The sequence below is a fragment of the Muscardinus avellanarius genome, assembly GCF_963383645.1.
Source record: "Muscardinus avellanarius genome assembly, chromosome: 1".
In the NCBI taxonomy this organism is placed as follows: domain Eukaryota; kingdom Metazoa; phylum Chordata; class Mammalia; order Rodentia; family Gliridae; genus Muscardinus; species Muscardinus avellanarius.
In genome coordinates, this window is record NC_137786.1 from 177,508,898 (window position 1) to 177,528,354 (window position 19,457).

The 19,457-nt window shown below is 43.1% G+C and overlaps 1 protein-coding gene across 3 annotated transcripts in view; it reads left to right on the forward strand.

Moving 5' to 3' along the window:
• Positions 1–19,457, forward strand: part of FAM168A (family with sequence similarity 168 member A) — a gene marked incomplete at both ends in the record, with an annotated part of 66,219 nt that overhangs the window by 34,346 nt on the left and 12,416 nt on the right. For 2 of the 3 annotated variants that reach the window (XM_080700186.1, XM_080700187.1), the window contains 2 exons: positions 7,981–8,061; positions 19,329–19,454. In XM_080700186.1, the coding sequence (XP_080556312.1) occupies positions 7,981–8,061; positions 19,329–19,454 (207 nt within the window). Of the gene's footprint in view, positions 1–7,980; positions 8,062–14,326; positions 14,354–19,328; positions 19,455–19,457 lie in introns of all 3 variants that reach the window. The other variant, XM_080700188.1, reaches the window with a different exon arrangement.

The following is a 19,457-nucleotide window of genomic DNA, read 5'->3' on the forward strand; positions in this document are numbered from 1 at the left end:
GATCACAGTTCACGGACAGCCTCAGCTACTTAGTGAGGCTTTCCGCAACTTAGTGAGACCCTATTTCAAAATAAAGAATAAAAATAATTAGGGCAGGGGGGTGTAGCTTGGAGGTCGAATGCCCTTGGGTTCCATCCCAAGACCTGCAAAATAAATAAATAAATCCCTCCATGAGCTAGGCATAGTGCTGCACACTTGGAATCCTAGTACTTGGGAGTCTGGGATTGGAGGATTGCAAAATCAAGAACAGCCTCAGCAACATAATGAGACTTTCTGTAACCTAGTGAGACTCTGTTTCAAAACCAAAACTAACTAGGGCTGGGGGTGTATTTCAGAGGCAGAATATTCCTGGGTTCTATTCCTGTATCAATCAATAAATAAAACCCTCCAATAATTTTGTTATTTACTAATAAATTATATGCCTTAGCCTGATGTTCATAATCTTTCACAAATTGTCCCATCTACCTCTTTATGTTCATTTCCTGTTGCTTTCCCCTGTACAATGTAAACTCTATTTATACTAAACCATTTGCCTAATGTGGCATACATTTTCATGCATAGAATGAATGTTTTTTGTTCCTACCTCACACACCTTTTACAAACTCCTTTTCATTGTTAAGGCCAACTAAAATGTTTCCTCCTAAGCCAGATGTGGTGGCACACATTTGTAATCTTAGTACTTGGGAGGATGAGACAGGAGAATCAGCCACTTAGCAAGGCTCTCAGCAACCTAGCAAGACTATTTTCAAATAAATAAAATTGGGCTGAGATTGTAGGTTGGAGGTAAACTGCCTCTGGTTTAAATTCCTAATACCACAAAATAAATAAATGAATAAATACAATTTAAAAAAATAGGGCTTGGGGTGTCTTGTAGAGGTAGAAAGCCCCTGGGTTCAGTCCCCAGCATTAAAAAAAAAAAAAAAGCAAGGAGGCAAATAGAAGAGGAGAGAAGAAGGAGGTGGAGGAGGAGATAGATATTATTGGTTGCCCAATTGGGGCCCTGGTGGGTCATTAAAATGATTTGGCTCTCTTTTGGAACTTTAAGAGACCTAACTTAATGTTTTAAGAGGATCACTCTGGCTGCTGTGGGAGGTAGACTGTTTGGAATCAAAGGTACAAGCAGGGAAACCAGTTACGAAGCTATTAGGATAATCTAGGTGAGAATCAGTGATGACTTGACACTGTCAGTACAGATGTAAGGGCTGGGATGGATGATTCCATGAAGGTCTAACAGTGCCTCTATTCCCAAATGTGAGACTGGACTAAATGGCCTTTAAAATACTTCTAATCTCACCAATCTCTGATTCTAAATCCCTTCTCTTTTGGGGGGCTTATGGGTGTCACTTGTAAAATAAAGAAGAGTTAGCCAAATAAAACCTCCTATAGTGCAGCCATTCTATTATATATAACAAATTCAAGTAAATTAAAAATAAATTCTACTTGGAAACATTGAAGAAAGGTCCTATAAATTGTCCCCAAAGTAAAGGGCATCTGAAGAGACACAAACACACATACACACCCCCCCAAAAAAAGAGGTGTTGATAACTTGTGCCTGCAGAGTCACCTCTTGAGCTGAATACAGACTTTAGCTATAAGACTGAATCACTTAGCTTCCCGGATTAGACCCTGACTTTCTTCTTGAGAAGTGGCACACCTCCAGATTGCTAATTAAGTGATAAGTTGACTACCTCAGTTATAAAATCAGAAAATGATTGAGAAGTTCAGAATGAATTTTCTTTATAGTTAGAAAGGACTTAGGGAACAGCATATTAACACAGATACATTATTAAAGCTCCAATATTTATAAATCCCAAAGAAGCTTTTAGGGATTTAGGGATTTAATCTATGACTTTTTAACCAGCTTTCCATTGTCAGTCAAAATGCCACAGAGCATTCAAAAACTGCAGGGAGTAGTGAGACAGGCACTTATATAAAGTAGCTAGTGCAAGTTCTTTCTAGAAAGCGGAGTAGCGACACATGTGAAGACTCTTGGCATGCCACCTCTCATCCCTGCACCGTGGTGACCCTGGTCCGAGCCCCGTCATCTATGGCCAGGAGTCTGCAGTCGCTCCCAGCTGGGCTGCGTGCTCCTCCACCTTTGCCCCCTTAGAGTCTCTTTTCAGCACAGTCACCAGAGTGACCCTTTTCAAACAAACCAGATCATGTTATTCTTCTGCTCAGAACCCTGTGATGGCTCCTTGTTTCGCTCAGATAAAAGCCTCAAGTTCTCACAGTAGCCTATAGGCCCTGCATGAACCGAACAGCCCTTTATCTTTCTGGCTCCCTCCCTACTGCGTCCCTCATTTCTTGCACTCCAGCCACCCTGGCCTCTTTGCTGCTCCTCTGATAGGCCCCTTTGCTCCCAGCTCAGGCCTTTGCATTCACTGTTCACTTTGTCTGAAATGCTCTTCCTCAGCTCTCCGCTTGGTTAACTATGTCACTTAAGGCTGTGGAAATCGATCCTGCCAGTGTGCCTTACCCTCTTTATGCTGTTCAATACTGCAGTGCTGTCACCTTCCACACTGGCAGTTCTGAGGTTCTTCACCCTGCCCGTTCTCTCTTTCTTCTTGAGCACACCTCCAGATTGCCAGTTAAGTGACAAGTTGGCTACCTAAGCTCTAAAATCAGAATATGATTGAAGATGAATTCAGTGATGAGTTTTCTTTGGTATTGGAAATTGTTTAGGGAACAGCATACTAACAAAGGTACATTATTAAATCTCCAGTATTTACAAATCCCAAATGTTTTATTTATATTTACTGTTTATCCCAGTGTCTGGCACAGAGTAAATACTCAAATATTTTTTAAATTGCCCTAGAAACTTTACTTCAATAATTAATTAATATTAATTATTATTATTATTTGTGGGTCTGGGAATGGAACCCAGGGGCATTCAACCTCTGAGCTACATCCCCTGCTCTATTTTTTATTCTTTATTTTGAGACAGGGTCTCACTAAGTAGCAGAGGGCCTCACTAAGTCGCTGAGGCTGTCTGCGAACCGTGATCCTCCAGTCTCAGCCTCCCGAATGCTGGGATTACAAGTGTGCGCCACCACGCCCAGCATTAATTAATTATATTTGCAGTACTGGGGATGGAACCCAGGTACATTCTACCTCTGAGCTACACCCCCAGCCCTATTTTTTTTTTTTTTTTGGTCTCTTTATTTTATTTATTTAATTTATTTACTTGTGGTACTGGGGATGGAACCCTTCTACCTCTGGGCTACACTCCCAGACCTATTCTATATATTTTTTTAATTTGGAAACAGGGTCTCCTAAGCCAACGAGGGGCTTCAAACCTGCGCAATCCTCCTGTCTCTGCCTCTCAGGTGTGGGGATTACAAGCCTGCGCCACCACGCCTGGCTGTCTCTTTATTTTTTTAAACAGAGTCTCACAGAGTTGCAGAGCGTCTAAGTAACTGCTGCTGTCTGAGATTCTCTGGTCTCAGGCTCTTGAATGCTGCGCCACCACACCCAGCCTTCAAGAATTAATTTTTAAAGAAATAGTTTCAGCTGGGCATGGTGACACACTCTTTTAATCTCAGCATTCAGGAGGCAGAGACCAGAGGATCTCGGTTCTGCAGACAGCTTCAGCTACAACTCGATGAGAGAGAGAGAGAGAGAGAGAGAGAGAAGAGAGAGAGAGACAGACAGACAGACAGACATTTGGGACTGGCACACACATGTAATCTCAGTACTTGGGAGGCTGAAACAGGAGGATCACATGTTCATGGCCAACCTCAGCAACTTAGTGAGGCTCTTTGCAATGTAGTAAGACTCTGTTTCCAAATAAAATAATAAAGTAGGGCTGGGATGTAGTTCAGAGATAGAATGCCACTGAATTCCATCCTCATTTCCACAATAAAAAAAAAGAAATATAGTTATAGCCAAATATTTATTTACGTTGTTAGCTATAATAAAAATGTATGCCCCTTGAGCCAGGCGTGGTGGCGCACGCTTGTAATCCCAGCATTCGGGAAGCTGAAACCAGATGATCCTGGTTCGTGGACAGCCTCAGCTACTTAGTGAGGCCCTCCGCAACTTAGTGAGACCCTGTTTCAATTAAAGAATAAAAACTAGGGCATGGGGTGTAGCTTGGAGGTCTAATGTTCCTGGGTTCCATCCCCAGACCCTCCAAAAAAAAAAAAAAAGCCTCTTACTCATACCATATACAAAAATCAACTCAAAATGGATCAACAATCTCAATCTAAAGAGCCTGAAGAAAACAAAAAGGTAAATCTTTGGCCTTGGGTTTGGCAATGTATTCTTAGATATGAACCAAAAGCACAAGCAATAAAAGAAATAAATAGATAAAAACAGATAAAGTTAAAAATTGCATTCAAAGAAAATCAAGAAAGTGAAAAGACAACCTGCAAGATGGAAGAAAATATTTGAAATCGTGTGTGTGTGTGTGTGTGTGTGTGTGTGTATGTGTGTGTGTGTGTGTATGTGTTGCTAGGATTGAACCCAGGGCCATTCTGCCGCTGAACTAGACCTCCAACCCTATTTCATTTTTTATTTTAAAACAAGATCTTGCAGCCGGCATGGTGGGCATACCTGTAATACCAGCATTTGAGAAGCTGAGACAGGAGGATTGTGGTTCGCGGACAGCCTCAGCTACTTAGTGAGGCCCTTTGCAACTCAGTGAGACCCAGTTTTTTTTGTTTGTTTTTGTTTTTGTTTTTTTTTTTTTTTTTGGTGGTACTGGGGTTCCTGGAAGCCCTTCTACCTCCGGGCTACACTCCCAGACCTACTTTTACATTTTTGTTTGGAAACAGGGTCTCCTAAGCCAGTGCGCGGCTGGCTTCGAACCTGCGCGATCCTCCTGTCTCTGCCTCCCAAGCGCGGGGATTACAAGCGTGCGCCACCACGCCTGGCGACCCAGTTTCAAAATAAAAAATAAAAAAATAAAGCTGGGTGTGTAACTCGGAGGTAGAATGCCCCTGGGTTCCATCCCCAGTACCACCAAAAAAAAAAAAAAAAAGGATCTCGCTAAATTGCTGAGACTGGCATCAAACCCCTCCATTCTCTGCCTCCCAAGTACTGGCATTATAGGCATTTGCCACCATGCCCAGCTGCAAATTGTGTATCTGATAATGGCTCAATATTCAGAACATATTTTTAAAAATGCTACAATGCAACAACAAAATGACAACTGAATTTTAAAAGTGGGCAAATTATTTAAGAGGACATTTTTTTTTTATTCTTTATTTTGTTTTATTTTTTATTTTTTTGGTGGTACTGGGTGTGGAACCCAGAGGCTTTCTACCTCCAGGCTATACTCCCAGACCTTTTTTATATTTTATTTGGAAACAGGGTCTCACTAAGTTGCTGAAAGCCTCACTAAGTAGCTGAGGCTGGCTTCGAACCTGTGCGATCCTCCTGTCTCAGCCTCCCAAGTGCAGGGATTACAAGCGTGTACCACCACACCCAGCTTAAAACATTTTTTTAAAAGAAAAGGCACAAATGGCAATTCACTCATGAAAAGATGTTCAGCCTCATGAATCATTAGGAAAATGGAAATCAAAACTATAAAATACCACGTCATACCAACTATAAAAACTATAACTAAAAAAAAGAAAGAAGCCAGGTGTGTTGGCACACATAGGCTGAGACAGGAGGATCACAGTTTCAAGGACAGCCATAGCAATTTAGCAAGCTTCTCAGCAACCTCTAGCTAGACTCTGTTTCAAAACAAAAACTAAGGCTGGGTGTGGTGGCACACACTTGTAATCCCAGCGCTTGGGAGGCGGAGACAGGAGGATCACACAGGTTCGAAGCCAGCCTCTCTGGCTTAAGAGACCCTGTTTCCAAATAAAAATATAAAATAGGTCTGGGAGTGTAGCCCGGAGGTAGAAGGGTTTCCAGGAACCCCAGTACCACCACACACACACACACACAAAAAAAAAAAAAAAAAAAAAAAAAAAAAAGCTGAGCGTGGTGGCGCACACTTGTAATCCCAGCACTTGGTAGCCTGATACTGGAGGATAGGAATTCACAGACAGCCTCAGCTTCTTAGCAAGGCCCTTCACAACTCAGTGAGACCCTGTTTCAAAAATAAAGACTCCGCCGGGCGTGGTGGCACACGCTTGTAATCCTAGCACTTGGGAGGCTCTCAGCAACTTAGTGAGACCCTGTTTCCAAATAAAGTATAAAAAAGGTCTGGGAGTATATCCTGGAGGTAGAAAAGCCCCTGGGTTGCACCTCCAGTACCACACACACACACAAAATAAATTAATTAAATAAATTAAAAGACTTTAAAAAATAGGTCTAGGGGTGTAGCTCGGAGGAAGAATGCCCCAGTTTCTATCCCCAGTACCACAAAACAAAACAAAAAAACTAAAAGACCTGGGGGTGCATCTTGGAGGTAAAATTCCCCTGGGTTCAATCACAAGTACCAAAAAAGAGGGGGGTGGAGGGATGAGCATTGGTGAGGACGTGGAGAAATTTGAACCTTTGTGCATTACTAGTGGGAATGTGAAATTGTACAGCCATCGTGGCAAAAAAAATTTGGTCATTCCTTAAAGACCTAAATTATTATATGATTCTGGAATTCACTGCTTATTATGTATTCAAAAGAATTGAAAACAAAGATTCAGATTCTTATATACTATTGTTCTTTATAACATTCACAATAGCTAAAGAGTAGAAACAACCCAGCTGTCTATCAACAGGGAAATGAATAAACAAAATGTGGTGTATATATAAGATGGAATATTACTTAGCTATTAAAAGAACTAAAGTTCCCATACATTCTGCAACTTGGATGAACCCTAAAAACATAGCACTAGCCGGGCATGGTGGCACATGCTTATAATCCCTGCACTTGAGAGGCAGAGACAGGAGGATTGCGCAGGTTCAAAGCCAGCCGCGCTGGCTTAAGAGACCGTTTCCAAATTTTAAAAAAGTATAAAATAGGTCTGGGAGTGTAGACCGGAGGTAGAAGGGTTTCCAGGAACCCCAGTGCCACCAAAAAAAAACCCAACAAAACAAAACAAAAAAAAAAAAACCATAGCACTAAGTGAAAGAAGTCAAACACAAAAAGACAAATAGGATATGATTCCACTTAAGTCAAATACCTAAAGTTGGCAAATTCATAGAAACAAAAAGTAGATTGGAATTGGGGTGGGTGGGGTGGGGAACTACTATTAATGGGCCCAAGAATTTCTGTTTATAAAAGGTTGTATAAACAGATTCTGATTATACTTGCCACCATTGTGATTACCGTTACTGCCACTGAATTATACACTTAAATGATTAAAATGTCAACTTTTATATTTACTCTGTCGCAATAGAAAATTTCAAAAAGTAAAGCTATATATAATATGTTATGGTGACCCGGAGTTGGCATGTACAAGCTCTTTTTTTTTTTTTTTTTTTTTTTTCAGTACTGGAGATGGGACCCAGGGGTATTCTATCTCTGAGCCATACCCCTAGCCCTATCTTATTTTTTAGTTTGAAACAGGGTCTCACTCATTGTGGAATGCCTCACTAAACTTCTAAGGCTGGCCACAAACCTGCAAACCTCCTATCTCAGCCTCCCAAGTACTGGGATTACAAGCATGAGCCTGGCTCATGTATTACTTTTTAAAAATACTAAAAAAAAAAAAAAAGTACACATAGCCGGGCATGGTGGCACATGCTTGTAATCCCCGTGCTTGGGAGGCAGAGACAAGAAGATTGTGCAGGTTTGAAGCCGGCCTCACTGGCTTAAGAGACCCTGTTTCCAAAAAATATATTTAAAAAATAGGTACCTGGGAGTATAGCCCTGAGGTAGAAGGGTTTCCAGAAACCCCAGTAACACCAAAAAAAAAAAAAAAAAAAAAAGATACATATATTAGGGTTTTGGTATTGGTGACTTTCTCTTGAGTGTCCGAAAGCTGGTCATATACTGAAAGCCAAGCCTGAGATTTGGATTCTGTCCCCAGAAATCTGTTTATTTTTTCTTACTTAAGTAAGGCCTTTTTTGTCTTTTTGTAGGTTACCCCACAGCCTACCCGGCAGCGGCCCCTGCCTACAATCCCAGCCTGTATCCAACCAATAGCCCCAGTTATGCTCCAGGTAAGCAGAGCTGGGTGAAAGGGGTGGGAAGTGTGGGGCTGTATTTGAAAAAAACAAGGCCACCTGCTGGCTTTTCCCTTAATTGCTCTGGGCTCAGCCTGTCCAGGCTTGATTCTGTGGAGTCTCCACTGGGAACTGAGGTATATCAGCCTCAGGGTGGGGGTGGGAGTAGAATCTCCTTCATTCTCCTTGGGTCTTAAGGTTGGCCCATCTCTCCTGAAATGTGTGAGACATCCTTCTCACAGAACATTTTCTGCTCTCCCAAGCAATATCCAAAATTCATCCTCTGTTCAGTTTCCCCTGAGGCTGCCATTGGGAAACACAGACAAATGCACACAGCTGGCTCCTGGGGTAAGATTTGGAAGAGCGTGAGAGACTTGCCATTAAAATAAAGAGCTGCTTTTCAAGCTGACACAGCTACTTGTTTTTCAAAAGTAATAAAGGCTCAACACTTCTTGGATAGAGGTCAAAATAGGTATGAAAACCTTGAGAAGGTTGGTTCTGTTTTGGGCCAGGAGCATTACAGGGGCCTTACACCGATCCAGCCCCCTGCTCGGCTAGTGCTTTCACCTTTAAGAGCAGAGGAAAGTTGGTTGTGGTGGCACCTGCCTGTCATCCCAGCTACTCAGGAGGCTGAGGCAGGAGGATCACAAGTTTAAGGCCAGGGTGGGCAACTTAGCAAGACCCTGTCTCAGTAGATAAAAAAAAGGGCTGGGGATGTAGCTCAGTGGACGAGCACCTGTCTACCATGTGCAAGGCCCTGGGTTTGATCCCCAGTGTGGGGGTAGGGTGGGGGCAGGAGAGAAAAGAAAAAGAGCAGGAGAAAGTGTGGGCTTTGCAGTTAGAAAGTCCTGGGCTTGAATCCTGATTCCTCAACTCACTCACTGGGAATCCTTGAGCAAGTCACTTCACCTCTCTGAGATTTCAGTGTAACTTCACACCTCAGGGGTGTAGGTGGTTCTATGTAAGTTCTCTAATTACTCAACAAGTACTTGTTTATTCAGTGCTTCCATATAGGAATAGGAATTAAAAGATGCCATCTTTGGATATGGCCCACATTGGGTCCTGGCATATAAACAAGTAACTATAATCCAATGTAGCACTATAAAAGGAGTGTGTACTAGAGGAGAGGGGAGAGCCAGTCTGCCTCGGGGTGAGAGTATAGGGAGCTTTACGGAAGAGCGATCAACAGATTGCTGAGGGAGAGTAGAGGGTTCTGTTAAGCGCATGGGGCGGGTGGGCATTCCAGACACAGCCAGCATGGCAGAGGCAGGGATGTGGAAGCATGGCACCGTAGGAGCCTAGGTAGTGGGAATGATTGAAATGTAGATGGTGTTGGTGGGGGGATCTGAACTACAGATGCACAAAGGCCGGATTGAATAGGCCTTGAATGTCATAGCACTCCCCGTTTCCTTGTTTAGTGATCATTATTTTATAACCCCAAAGATTCTTCAGTTCAACCTCTTTTCTTGGCCATGGAGATTCAGAGGGAAGCAGTGTTCACTTCCACATCACCCAGTGAATTAGCAACAGCCTATGGGCTAGAACCCTTGGCAGCTCTTCTTTGTCAGTCCTATGCTTTTCCGTGTCAATCCAATACTCACTCTGCTGTCATTCCCTTCTGGAGTGTTTGAAACAGACAGGAAAATGGACTGTTTGAAGACCTCAATTTGAGCCCTGGAATCATATAATCATCACACACACACACACACACACACACACACACACACACACACACCAGACAGCCTCTTTTTTGACAATCAGGAGCTATTTCATGCAAATGGGTGATGATAACCCCTAAAATGCTTAGATAGATGTGTTATTACACAGGTATTTATTTCAGCCCTGTCGTACTTACGATACTCTGAAAGACACTGGAGGTGCTTCAGACTTGTGGAAACTACCAGCACTGCCTTCAAATAGCTTATAATGGGCAGTGACACATGGGCTAAAAATCTATAATTGTATCTTAGCATTGATTTTATATTTACTTTTTACCAGTAAGATAAAATATTTCTAAAACCTTTACTTCCTCTGTAATAGGAGGCAGCCACAATAAAAGCTACAGAAATGTCTAATACAGTAATTAAATTTGAAGCCAGGCATGGTGGCACACTCCTGTAATCCCAGAAGTAAAATAAAATAAATTTGGTAAGTTCGATCTTAAAAACTATGGTGGCAAGCCGGGCTTGGTGGCACATGCTTGTAATCCCAGCATTTGGGAGACTGAGACAGGAGGATCACGGTTTGCGGTCAGCTTCAGCTATTTAGTGAGGCCCTTTGCAACTCATTAAGACCCTGTTTCTAAATAAAGAATAAAAAAAAGGGCTACGGATGTAGCTCGGAGGTAGAATGCCCCTGGGTTCTATCCCCAGTACAGTAAAACAAAACAAAACAAAAAACTATGGTGGCTGATATTTCAAAACGATTATGTATGGCTTTGAATCTCATTATGATGTATAATTACAATGTACCAATGAAACTATAAAAATTTTAAAACTACAGTAGCTTTATCAAGTTTATCATGATATGTAAGTGATTTAAATCTAAATGCTCTGAGATAAATGAGTGGCTTTATAAATGGCCTAAAACAAAGTGAGGTGAGTTGTGGCCGAAGGTCAGGAGTGAGGAAGACTCATTGTCTTCACAGTCAGGAGGTGACCTGGGACCTCAGGGGCAGCAGTCAGGGAGGGGCGGAGCTGGAAGCAGTGTGTAGTGAATCAGGGAGGAAAGGTAGCCTTGGCAGACACAGGCTTAGCTACCAGGGATGGAAAAACAAAAGGGCCTTGACTAGAAGGGCCCATAGGGCTGAAGGAGGTTTTTTCCCCATAAGAGCTTGATTAAACAAACACTGATGGGGAGGAGCAAGTAGAGGCGACAGTCAGAGATACAGGAGAGAGGTGCCTCGCAGCCACGCCTGCACAGAAGCTGCAGTGGGGTGGTAAATCTAGAGCTGGGTTCTCTTCCTCGTTTGAGGGAGTTGAGTGGCAGAGGAAGATGTGGTGTCTCACACAGAGAAACCTGAGAACACAGGAAAAGTCACAGGGGATGTGCTTAGAATCATTTCTGAGTGGGAAGTGGAGAGTTCTTAACCTATTAGCCTTGCTTTGCTAACCCAGGTGAGCAGAGTAAGAGGAAGGGCGCTACCTGGCGAAGGCCACAGTGTGAGTATACCAAGAGGTCTCAGAGCAGAGGAACCCTGGAGGCTGACTGAGGTGGAGGTTATGAATTGGTCCAGGTTCTAATCCTCAGCAGTGGGCTTTCTTCTCATAACATTTACCATTTCTGTGAGAGATTGTAGGATTGTTGAGGATCAGTTTGGCAAGGAAATGAAAGTACAAGGAATCAGTAGCTATTGTTCATTGAATGGTTTCTTGTGTGATGTCAGAGACTGTTTAAACCCTTTCCAGATGTTAACTTGTTTTATATCACAACAGACCTTTGATGTCAATACTGTTGTTATTCCCATTTTCCAAATGGGAAAACTAAAACTCAAAGATGTTAGGTAACAAGCTCAAAAGATCCACCCAGCCAGGGATGGTGGTGCATGATTGTAATCCCAGTACCTGGGCAACTGAGACAGAATCTCAGCTTCAAGGACAGCCTCAGCAAGTAGTGAGACTCTTATCAACCTAGCAAGACCCTATTTCCAAATAAGAAAAAAAAATGTTTGTGGTACTGAAGATCGAACCCAGGGGCATATTACCCCCAGCCCAATTTTATTCTTTATTTTGAAACAGGGGCTCACTAAGCTGCAGAGGGCCTAAGGTAGCTAAGGCTGGCTGTGAACTCGGATCCTCCTGTCTCAGCCTGCCAAGTACTGGAATTATAAGCATGCGCCACCACGCCCGGCGAAATAAGAAATTTAAAAAATAGGGCTGGGGGTGTAGCTTGAAGGTAGAATACCTCTGGGTTCAATCCCCAGTACCACACACACACAAAAAGATCCACCCCCTGGCATCCTGCCATAGCACCCACATGAACTCTTAGCCATTGCATTGTCCTTGAGACAGTCAGCAGAGAGAAGTCCACGTGTTAAACTAGAGCAGAAAGGGCAGGCAGTATGGTAAGCAGGAGGCTGAGACTGTGGATGTGGGGAGATGGGAAACCTGCTACCATGTGCAGAGTATTGTTTTAATTTTAAAATAAGTCCTCATCTAACCTGATTTCCCCCAATTTTGTGTTTTTAAAGGTCACCATATTTCCAGGCTCTGTTACTAAAGTAACCCACAAAATCCACAAGAGAAGATAGCACTCATATATTGTGTTAGAAAGCACTAGCACATTCTGGGAGTTGGAGGCGCGCGCGCGCACACACACACACACACACACACACACACACACACACACGTCTGCTTCATATTATGGTATGCTATCATCTACGTTCACAGGTTTCCTGATTGCAGTGGGGAAATTCTGACTGCAGAGGAGCTGGCTCAAGGTCAGGGAAGACAGTGTAGGTTATTCTCAGCTTCTTTCCAGAGCCAGCCATATGTGATGCAGAGAGGTGCCTGCATCACAGGAGCAGATGCTTGCAAAGGAGCCAGGCTCTCGGGTTTAAATTTCTTTCAGTTGCTTCAAGGAAGACAAGAATTTGCTTCAGAGAGAGCTATTTTTAGTAGCTCTGAGTGTCCCAAGATGTCATCTGTTCAGGATGCAGGGAAATGTTTCACTTTTTCATTGGTTCTTAAAGCAACTTGGGTACTTGGAGCTTTTTTCCAAGCTCTTACTTTCAGGGATCTTATTTAAGAACTTTTTGGTCCTGTAGGAAGCAGGAGTCAGCCAAGACTGGGTTTTCAGAATTCAGACAACAAAGGGTTTGTCATATTTATGATAGTCTACCTTGAAATTGAAAGGAAGGATAAGCCAGATATGGTGGCACACGTTTGTAATCTCAGCATTTGGGAGGCTGAGACAGGAGGATCGCAGTTGATGGACAACCTCAGCTACTATTTAGTGAGGCCCTTTGCAACTCAGTGAGACCCTGTTTCAAAATAAAGAATAAAAAATAGGTCTGGGGGTGTAGTTCGGAGGTAGAATGCCCCTAGGTTCCACCCCTAGTAACACACACACACACACACACACACACACACACACGTAGGGCTGGGGGTAAAGCTCAGAGGTAGACTGCCCGTGGGTTCCATTCCCAGTACCGCAAAAATAAAAGAAAGAAAGAAGGAAAGAAAGAAAGAAAGAAAGAAAGAAAGAGGATAAGTTTTATAGATAAAAATGAAATGCCTCTTCCTAAGAATGTTTACAAAAGCATTTTCATCTCTTGTCTCATCTGATTACATAATGCCCTTTAAAAGTACAAATAGATTATTTCTACTTTGTATATGACAGGACTGGGGAAGGGTAGAGGGAAAGAATTTGTGTTCTTGTTCCAGGCACTGTGCAAGGTGTGTTACAAATGTTCTGTTTTATATTCATGAGTTGGAGCTGCTTGCCCCCAGTTTTTTCTCGGAGAGGTCAAATAAGTTTTTCAAAGTTGCACAGTTAAAAAAGAAGTAGAAGCTAGGCATGATGGCACACACCTACAATCTCAGTACTTGGGAGGCTGGGATAGAAGGACCCCAGGTTTAAGGACAGCCTCAGCAACTTAGCAAGACTCTCAGCAACCTAGTGACTCTATTTCAAAAAAATTAAAAATGGGCTGGGGTAGAGCTTGAAGGTAGAATGCCTCTGGGTCCAATCCCTAGCACCACAGAAAGAAAAAAAAAAAAGTAGAGTTGATATTCCAACCTACATGTCTCACCGCAGAGCCTGTGCTCCTTTTAGAGCACTGCTCACACACTGTCCTGGAGGCCTGGGCCCAGCTCTGGGGAGTGGGGGGGCAGGTTTACAGATAGCTCTGAGAATCCTATGATGGCAGTATTGTCCCTGAACCTTCACTTCCTCTAACACATACAGCTGTTGTCATGTTTGAAGTCCCTCTGCAGTTCTTGGGAGGATTGAAACATGTTTGTATCATGAACAAGCAAAGAGCAGGAGCTTGGACTTGTTCATATCCACACAGCTCTGGGTCAGCTGCCTGAAAGATGCCCTGGCGTCTAGGGAGATGCTTCTCTGCAATGAATAAGCCTTCCTGGATGGCAAGTCTGTCACCCTCTCCAGGGGAGAGGCATTCACACCCTCTGCAATCACTATTTCTTGCGCAGCCTAGGGGAAATGGTATCTCAAAACAAAGAATGTTTATGTAACTGCAATATGTACAACTTTGCACAAATTCTTAGTGGTAATTTCAACTAACATTTCTATCCAACAGAATTTCAGTTCCTGCATTCAGCTTATGGTAGGAGAGCTATTTTTCCTCATCTGTATTACGGCCTATGAATGTGTTATCTGGTAACAATGGTAGAACCCCTCTCCTTTCCTTCCCATATCCCATTCCCTAGGCTTGGGCTCCCCCCAGGTGGCTCAGCAGCAGTTCCTAAAGCATGCGGGAACATGTCTGATGGTGCAAAATCATGGGTTGGAGACACACATGACCCATCTCCCTAGGGCAGCAATGAAGGGTCATGGCACTAAAAGGCATCTCACCCTAACCTGGCTGCCCAATTCAAACAAATGAATAAAATTCCAGGGCCTGGGTGTGTGGCCCCTCTGTTGACCTTGTGGTAGCCTCTTTGAATGAGTCCTTGGATTATATCTATTAGAACCCAAAACACCAGTCTGCCCCAGGATCAGATTTTTCATCTCTGTTGGCAGTCTGACATGTTTGAAGACCCTGTTGACTTTAGATACCCAATCTGTTCTTTTAGCCCAGATCTCAAGCTCTGGGCTCATTTCTGGGGCATTTTCCTGGATGGTGAAAGTTGGGGGCCACACATACTAATGACTGAGGGATCAAAGCCAAGTTCTCTGGGCAGTGTGGACTCCAGGCCCAAGGCACCACGGGAACTTCTGGGCACCTGTGAGAGTCCCAGCAGTGTAACTTGACTAGGTCCTTTTTGTCATAGACAGGAAGGGACCATGGGAGGGACTTGCCACTTTTACCATCCTCACCTGGGCTGCTCAGGACAATGTTTTTGTAAAATCTCTGCACACTTTCTCAACTTTTAACCTCGATTATCTAGATGTCAGAAATTGAATTTATGTGTGGCACATCTTTCAGAAGATGAGCTGTGAAATTTCTTGCCACTGTTTTAGGCTGCGTGATCTTGGGCAATTTGCTAATGTTTCTAGGCCATAGATAAAATCTTCTCATGATATCTGAGATTTCTTTAAATACTAACATCCATCCTCTTACAGTTTTGTTATTTCAATATTCCTAGCCACAGACTGTTTCACTTGTCATTTATGGGCAGTTGTTTTTTGCTTCAGTATATATGAACTTGGACAGAAAACTCCATAAAAAGTAAAGAAGGTCTCAGGCTTCCTTGCCCTTCTAGTTATGGCATCTAAAATGAAGGTGCATTCAGAGTATGGGTGGAGCTCTTCACAAAATACTCTATGCCAGGCCTAAGCTGGTCCTTTGAGGAAAGAAAGACTAGTAAGATAAGACCCTCATTCTCAAGGAGCACACAGTTTATCATGGAGACAGCCAAGACAGCCAAGCACAGGGGGTTCTAAGAGTGACGGGAACTGGGATAGTCACCTGCTTGGGATACCTGCAGGAGCGATGGTCAGAGGGTAGAGAGAAGACTTCACCTTATGATTGGTGGATAAATCTATGTTTAGCAAGTAAAGTGTGAGAAGAAAAACTAGCAGTACAGCCAGGCATGGTGGCACACGCTTGTAATCCCAACATTTGCGAGGCTGAGACAGAAAGATCACGGTTTGTGGACAGCCTCTGCAACTTAGTGAGACCCCATTTCAAAATAAATAATAAGAAAATAGGGTTGGGGGTGTAACTCAGAGGTAGAATGTCCCTGGGTTCCATCTCCATTCACACACACACACACACACACACACACACACACGCACACACACACACCTAGCAGTGCAAATGAAACCATCGAAATGCAGGGCTCCTTAGCAGGTCTGGGAAAGATGAGCAGCTTGTAGGCTGGAGGGTAAGAATGATGAGAGACTAGTGAGATTATCAGAACTAGATCCTGGGGTTCTTGAGTACTAATAAGGATTTCAAACTGTAGCCTGTACGCACCATTCTTCAGAAAGAGGGTTTTGTGGCTGAGTGTGCTGGCAGACCCAGTACTTGGGAGGCTGAGACAGGAGGAGCTCAGGTTCGTGACTAGCCTCAGCTACTTAAGGAAGTGAGGCCCTCTACAACTTAGTGAGACCCTGATAAAGAATAAAAAATAGAGCTGGGGATGTATCTCCGAGGCAGAATGCCCTTGGGTTCAATCTCCAGTACCACAAAAATAAAAATAAAAATAAAAAAAGAAAAAAGTAAGTGACTTGCCCAAGGTCCCACAGCTAATAAGTGGTAGAGCCCAGGCTAGAAGAACTCAGATTTCCTGACTCAGTACATTGTTCAGGATGATGGTCCCTTGCTGCCTCTTCTCTTTGTAAGTGTGCTTAACAGATTGTTCAAGTGTCAGAGGGTGTGAGGCTCCCATATGTAGGGATGTGAACAACCCAGCACCTGGATGTGGGCAGCCTGCTGCAGGTGGGCCTGGGGCCCTTTACCACCAAGGGTTCTCTCTTTTTCTCTTCTTTACTTGAAGGAAAACACATACACAATAAAGTACGCTAGTCTTAAAAGTACAACTTAATGACATTTTCCCATATAATACACCTATATGTAACTATCACTCAAAATGTGAAACATTTCTAGGAATTGGTTCCCTTCTGGCATCCAAGAACAGGCCTGCTTGTCAGAGCAGCCTCTTATACCAGCATGTCTCTAAAAGCCTCAGTTGGTATTCTCTTCATCCCACAACTAAGCCCTGATTGCTATCATGAACTGAACGGGTTACCTTAGAATTATACATGAAAGAGCAGGATCCGCTAACTAATGAGGAAGGTCAAGTTGACAATATTTGATTTTTAGGTTTTCACACCTATCCAATTACTTAAATTATTAAGTATTCAAATATACAGAGAAAGCACAGAAAATACTGTTTCTCTTCTCTGCAATGAAACCAGAAGAGAATGCCCCTTTGTTCAGAAAAGTATTTAACTCAAGGGAACACCAGGAAAGACAGTCAAAGGCGCAGTCGAAGTCGCTTCTTTCCAGGTTAATCTGCAACCTTGTTTTACTACATATCATGCTGTCTTGTTCACTCCCTGGTTGGCGTGTGGCTGTGTTGCATCCCCAGCTAGACCGTAAGTACCGTGTGTGCAGTGGCTGTGACCCACGTGTGTTCCTGTCCACCGTGGCACTCCCCTCAGTGCTGAGTTGTTAGGCCTCAGTACGCTTTGACTAATTTTGATTTACTTTAAGTGTCACACAGTCCTTCAGGCTAATGTCAGACCTTTGGCTTATGGTACAAATTATGGCAAGATATGTACCAGTTGAAGAAAAAAACTGGAACTTATAAATTCTCCAAATTCGTATAGCCAAATTTAGATCCCCTGCTCATTGGTAGAGTTCCAGTGAGGCCTTATGGGTATGGGCTTACTCTAACTTCTCAGAACTACATTTTAACTCTTTAGGGAATCATATTGAATGGCTGTGACTTTTTCAGCCTCATGGAATATCAAGTTCTAAATTTAGAGACATCTTGATAAGGTTTTTCAACACTAATTGGATACTTTATTAATCCCCTTCATACCAGCACCCTGGCCCCTGGCAAAGAAACCCAAGACAGTTGTTTAAAATGGACTCCCCTCCTCCTGCAGTGTCTGCAGAGCCACTTCTGGATATCCAGCAAAGGCCCTGGCCTCTGCTTGAAGTTCTGCTGGGCCTCCATTACTGTTGCCAAAATTCTTCTTTTAGTGTCAGTTTCCTGCCCATGGTTTCCTTTTCATTCCTCGGCATCTGCTGTAAATATTGCGGGCCATTAATGCAAGCACAGCCAGCCAATAACAGCTGCACTTCTAGCCTCAGGTTAGCAAAAGCAGTAGCGTCCGTGGCCTCCTCTAGCCTTAGTAATTCTGCAGTTGAAGGAACAAGGACATTTACTATTACCCAGGCAGGCAGACAAGGTTATGCATCTCTCTGAAGGTAAGCTATCTTAGTGGAATTAGAGTATATTGGCATACTTCTGCTACCTTGTTTTAGTGCCTTGTTAAAATGTTTCAGGTATATCTGACAGTTGTCAATACAACCCCACCTCCTGCTAATATACTTTAAAACATCCCATATCCAAGATTCCCAAGACCTTATTCAATTGGAAAAGATATTGCTGAAATTATTCTTTTCACCATATGTAGAAATTTGGGTCAAGACTGTTTCTCCTTTAGTGTTTGAAAGTATAGTAAAAAAAAAAAAAGTTAGGTGTTTCCACCCTTTGGAGCCCAATTTCCTCTCCTTCCCCTCTGGATACCTGGAAGGTAAGTTTTTTTAGTCACTCCCACTTATAATCCATATATAGTATTATCTTTCAAATTTCCCAGGCTGAGCTTTGGGTCATCTAGAGAAGTCTCTACAGATCTCAAACTGAGGTTCATCTCTATTTCATACCTACCCTAAGTTTGACATTTATTTTCATGATGGCCCAAAGGATGGACTCTAATTTATGAGGAGATACCTTCAGTGGGACACCCAGTAGCACCTCAACAGGAGATATGCAGGGTTATGCAAAAAGTACGTCTGTCTGGCCTTGGCTGGATGTCCAGGAGGAGGAGTTAGCAAGGAGTGCCCCACTGGATGAGTAGGTGTGCAGCCACAGTGCCCTGTGCCTTCTAAGCTGCAATGGCCACAGCTCAGTCCTTTTGAGGAGATGGTATTACAACAAGGTTTGTGTAATGTGGTAATTATTTGTGAGTTTCTCTTTGAAAGCAACTTATTAAATATACCTCCAAATGAAATTTCAGACAAAACTGGGGTGGAGGCAGCTCAAAGGCTTTCATGTTGCCCCTTATTAGTGAAAAAGTGGCTAAGGAAATATACTAGAGCCTTATATCAAAAAGTCGGGTAGAAGGAGGCAGTAGTCATAAGCATCATAATTTTAGCATTGCCTAGAAAATTCCAACTCTATCAGCATAAGTGCCAATTTCCTCAGTTTTAGATCATTTGAAAGCTCATTTCAGCACTCCTCCAAACAATTAATCCATCTCAGAAAGGCTGAATTGTTCTGTGTGTCTGAACAGGCTCTTTGGGTTGTTTCTGTCCAGCACAAGACCCTTGCTTTGTGTCTGTAATTGGTGATACCCACTTCTTATTTCTGTCTAATGTCATTCTTGTGTCTTCCCTTAAGCCACTCTGCTGATGAAACAGGCCTGGCCACAGAACTCGTCTTCCTGTGGCACTGAAGGCACCTTCCACCTCCCAGTGGACACCGGGACCGAGAACCGAACTTATCAAGCATCCTCTGCGGCTTTCAGTA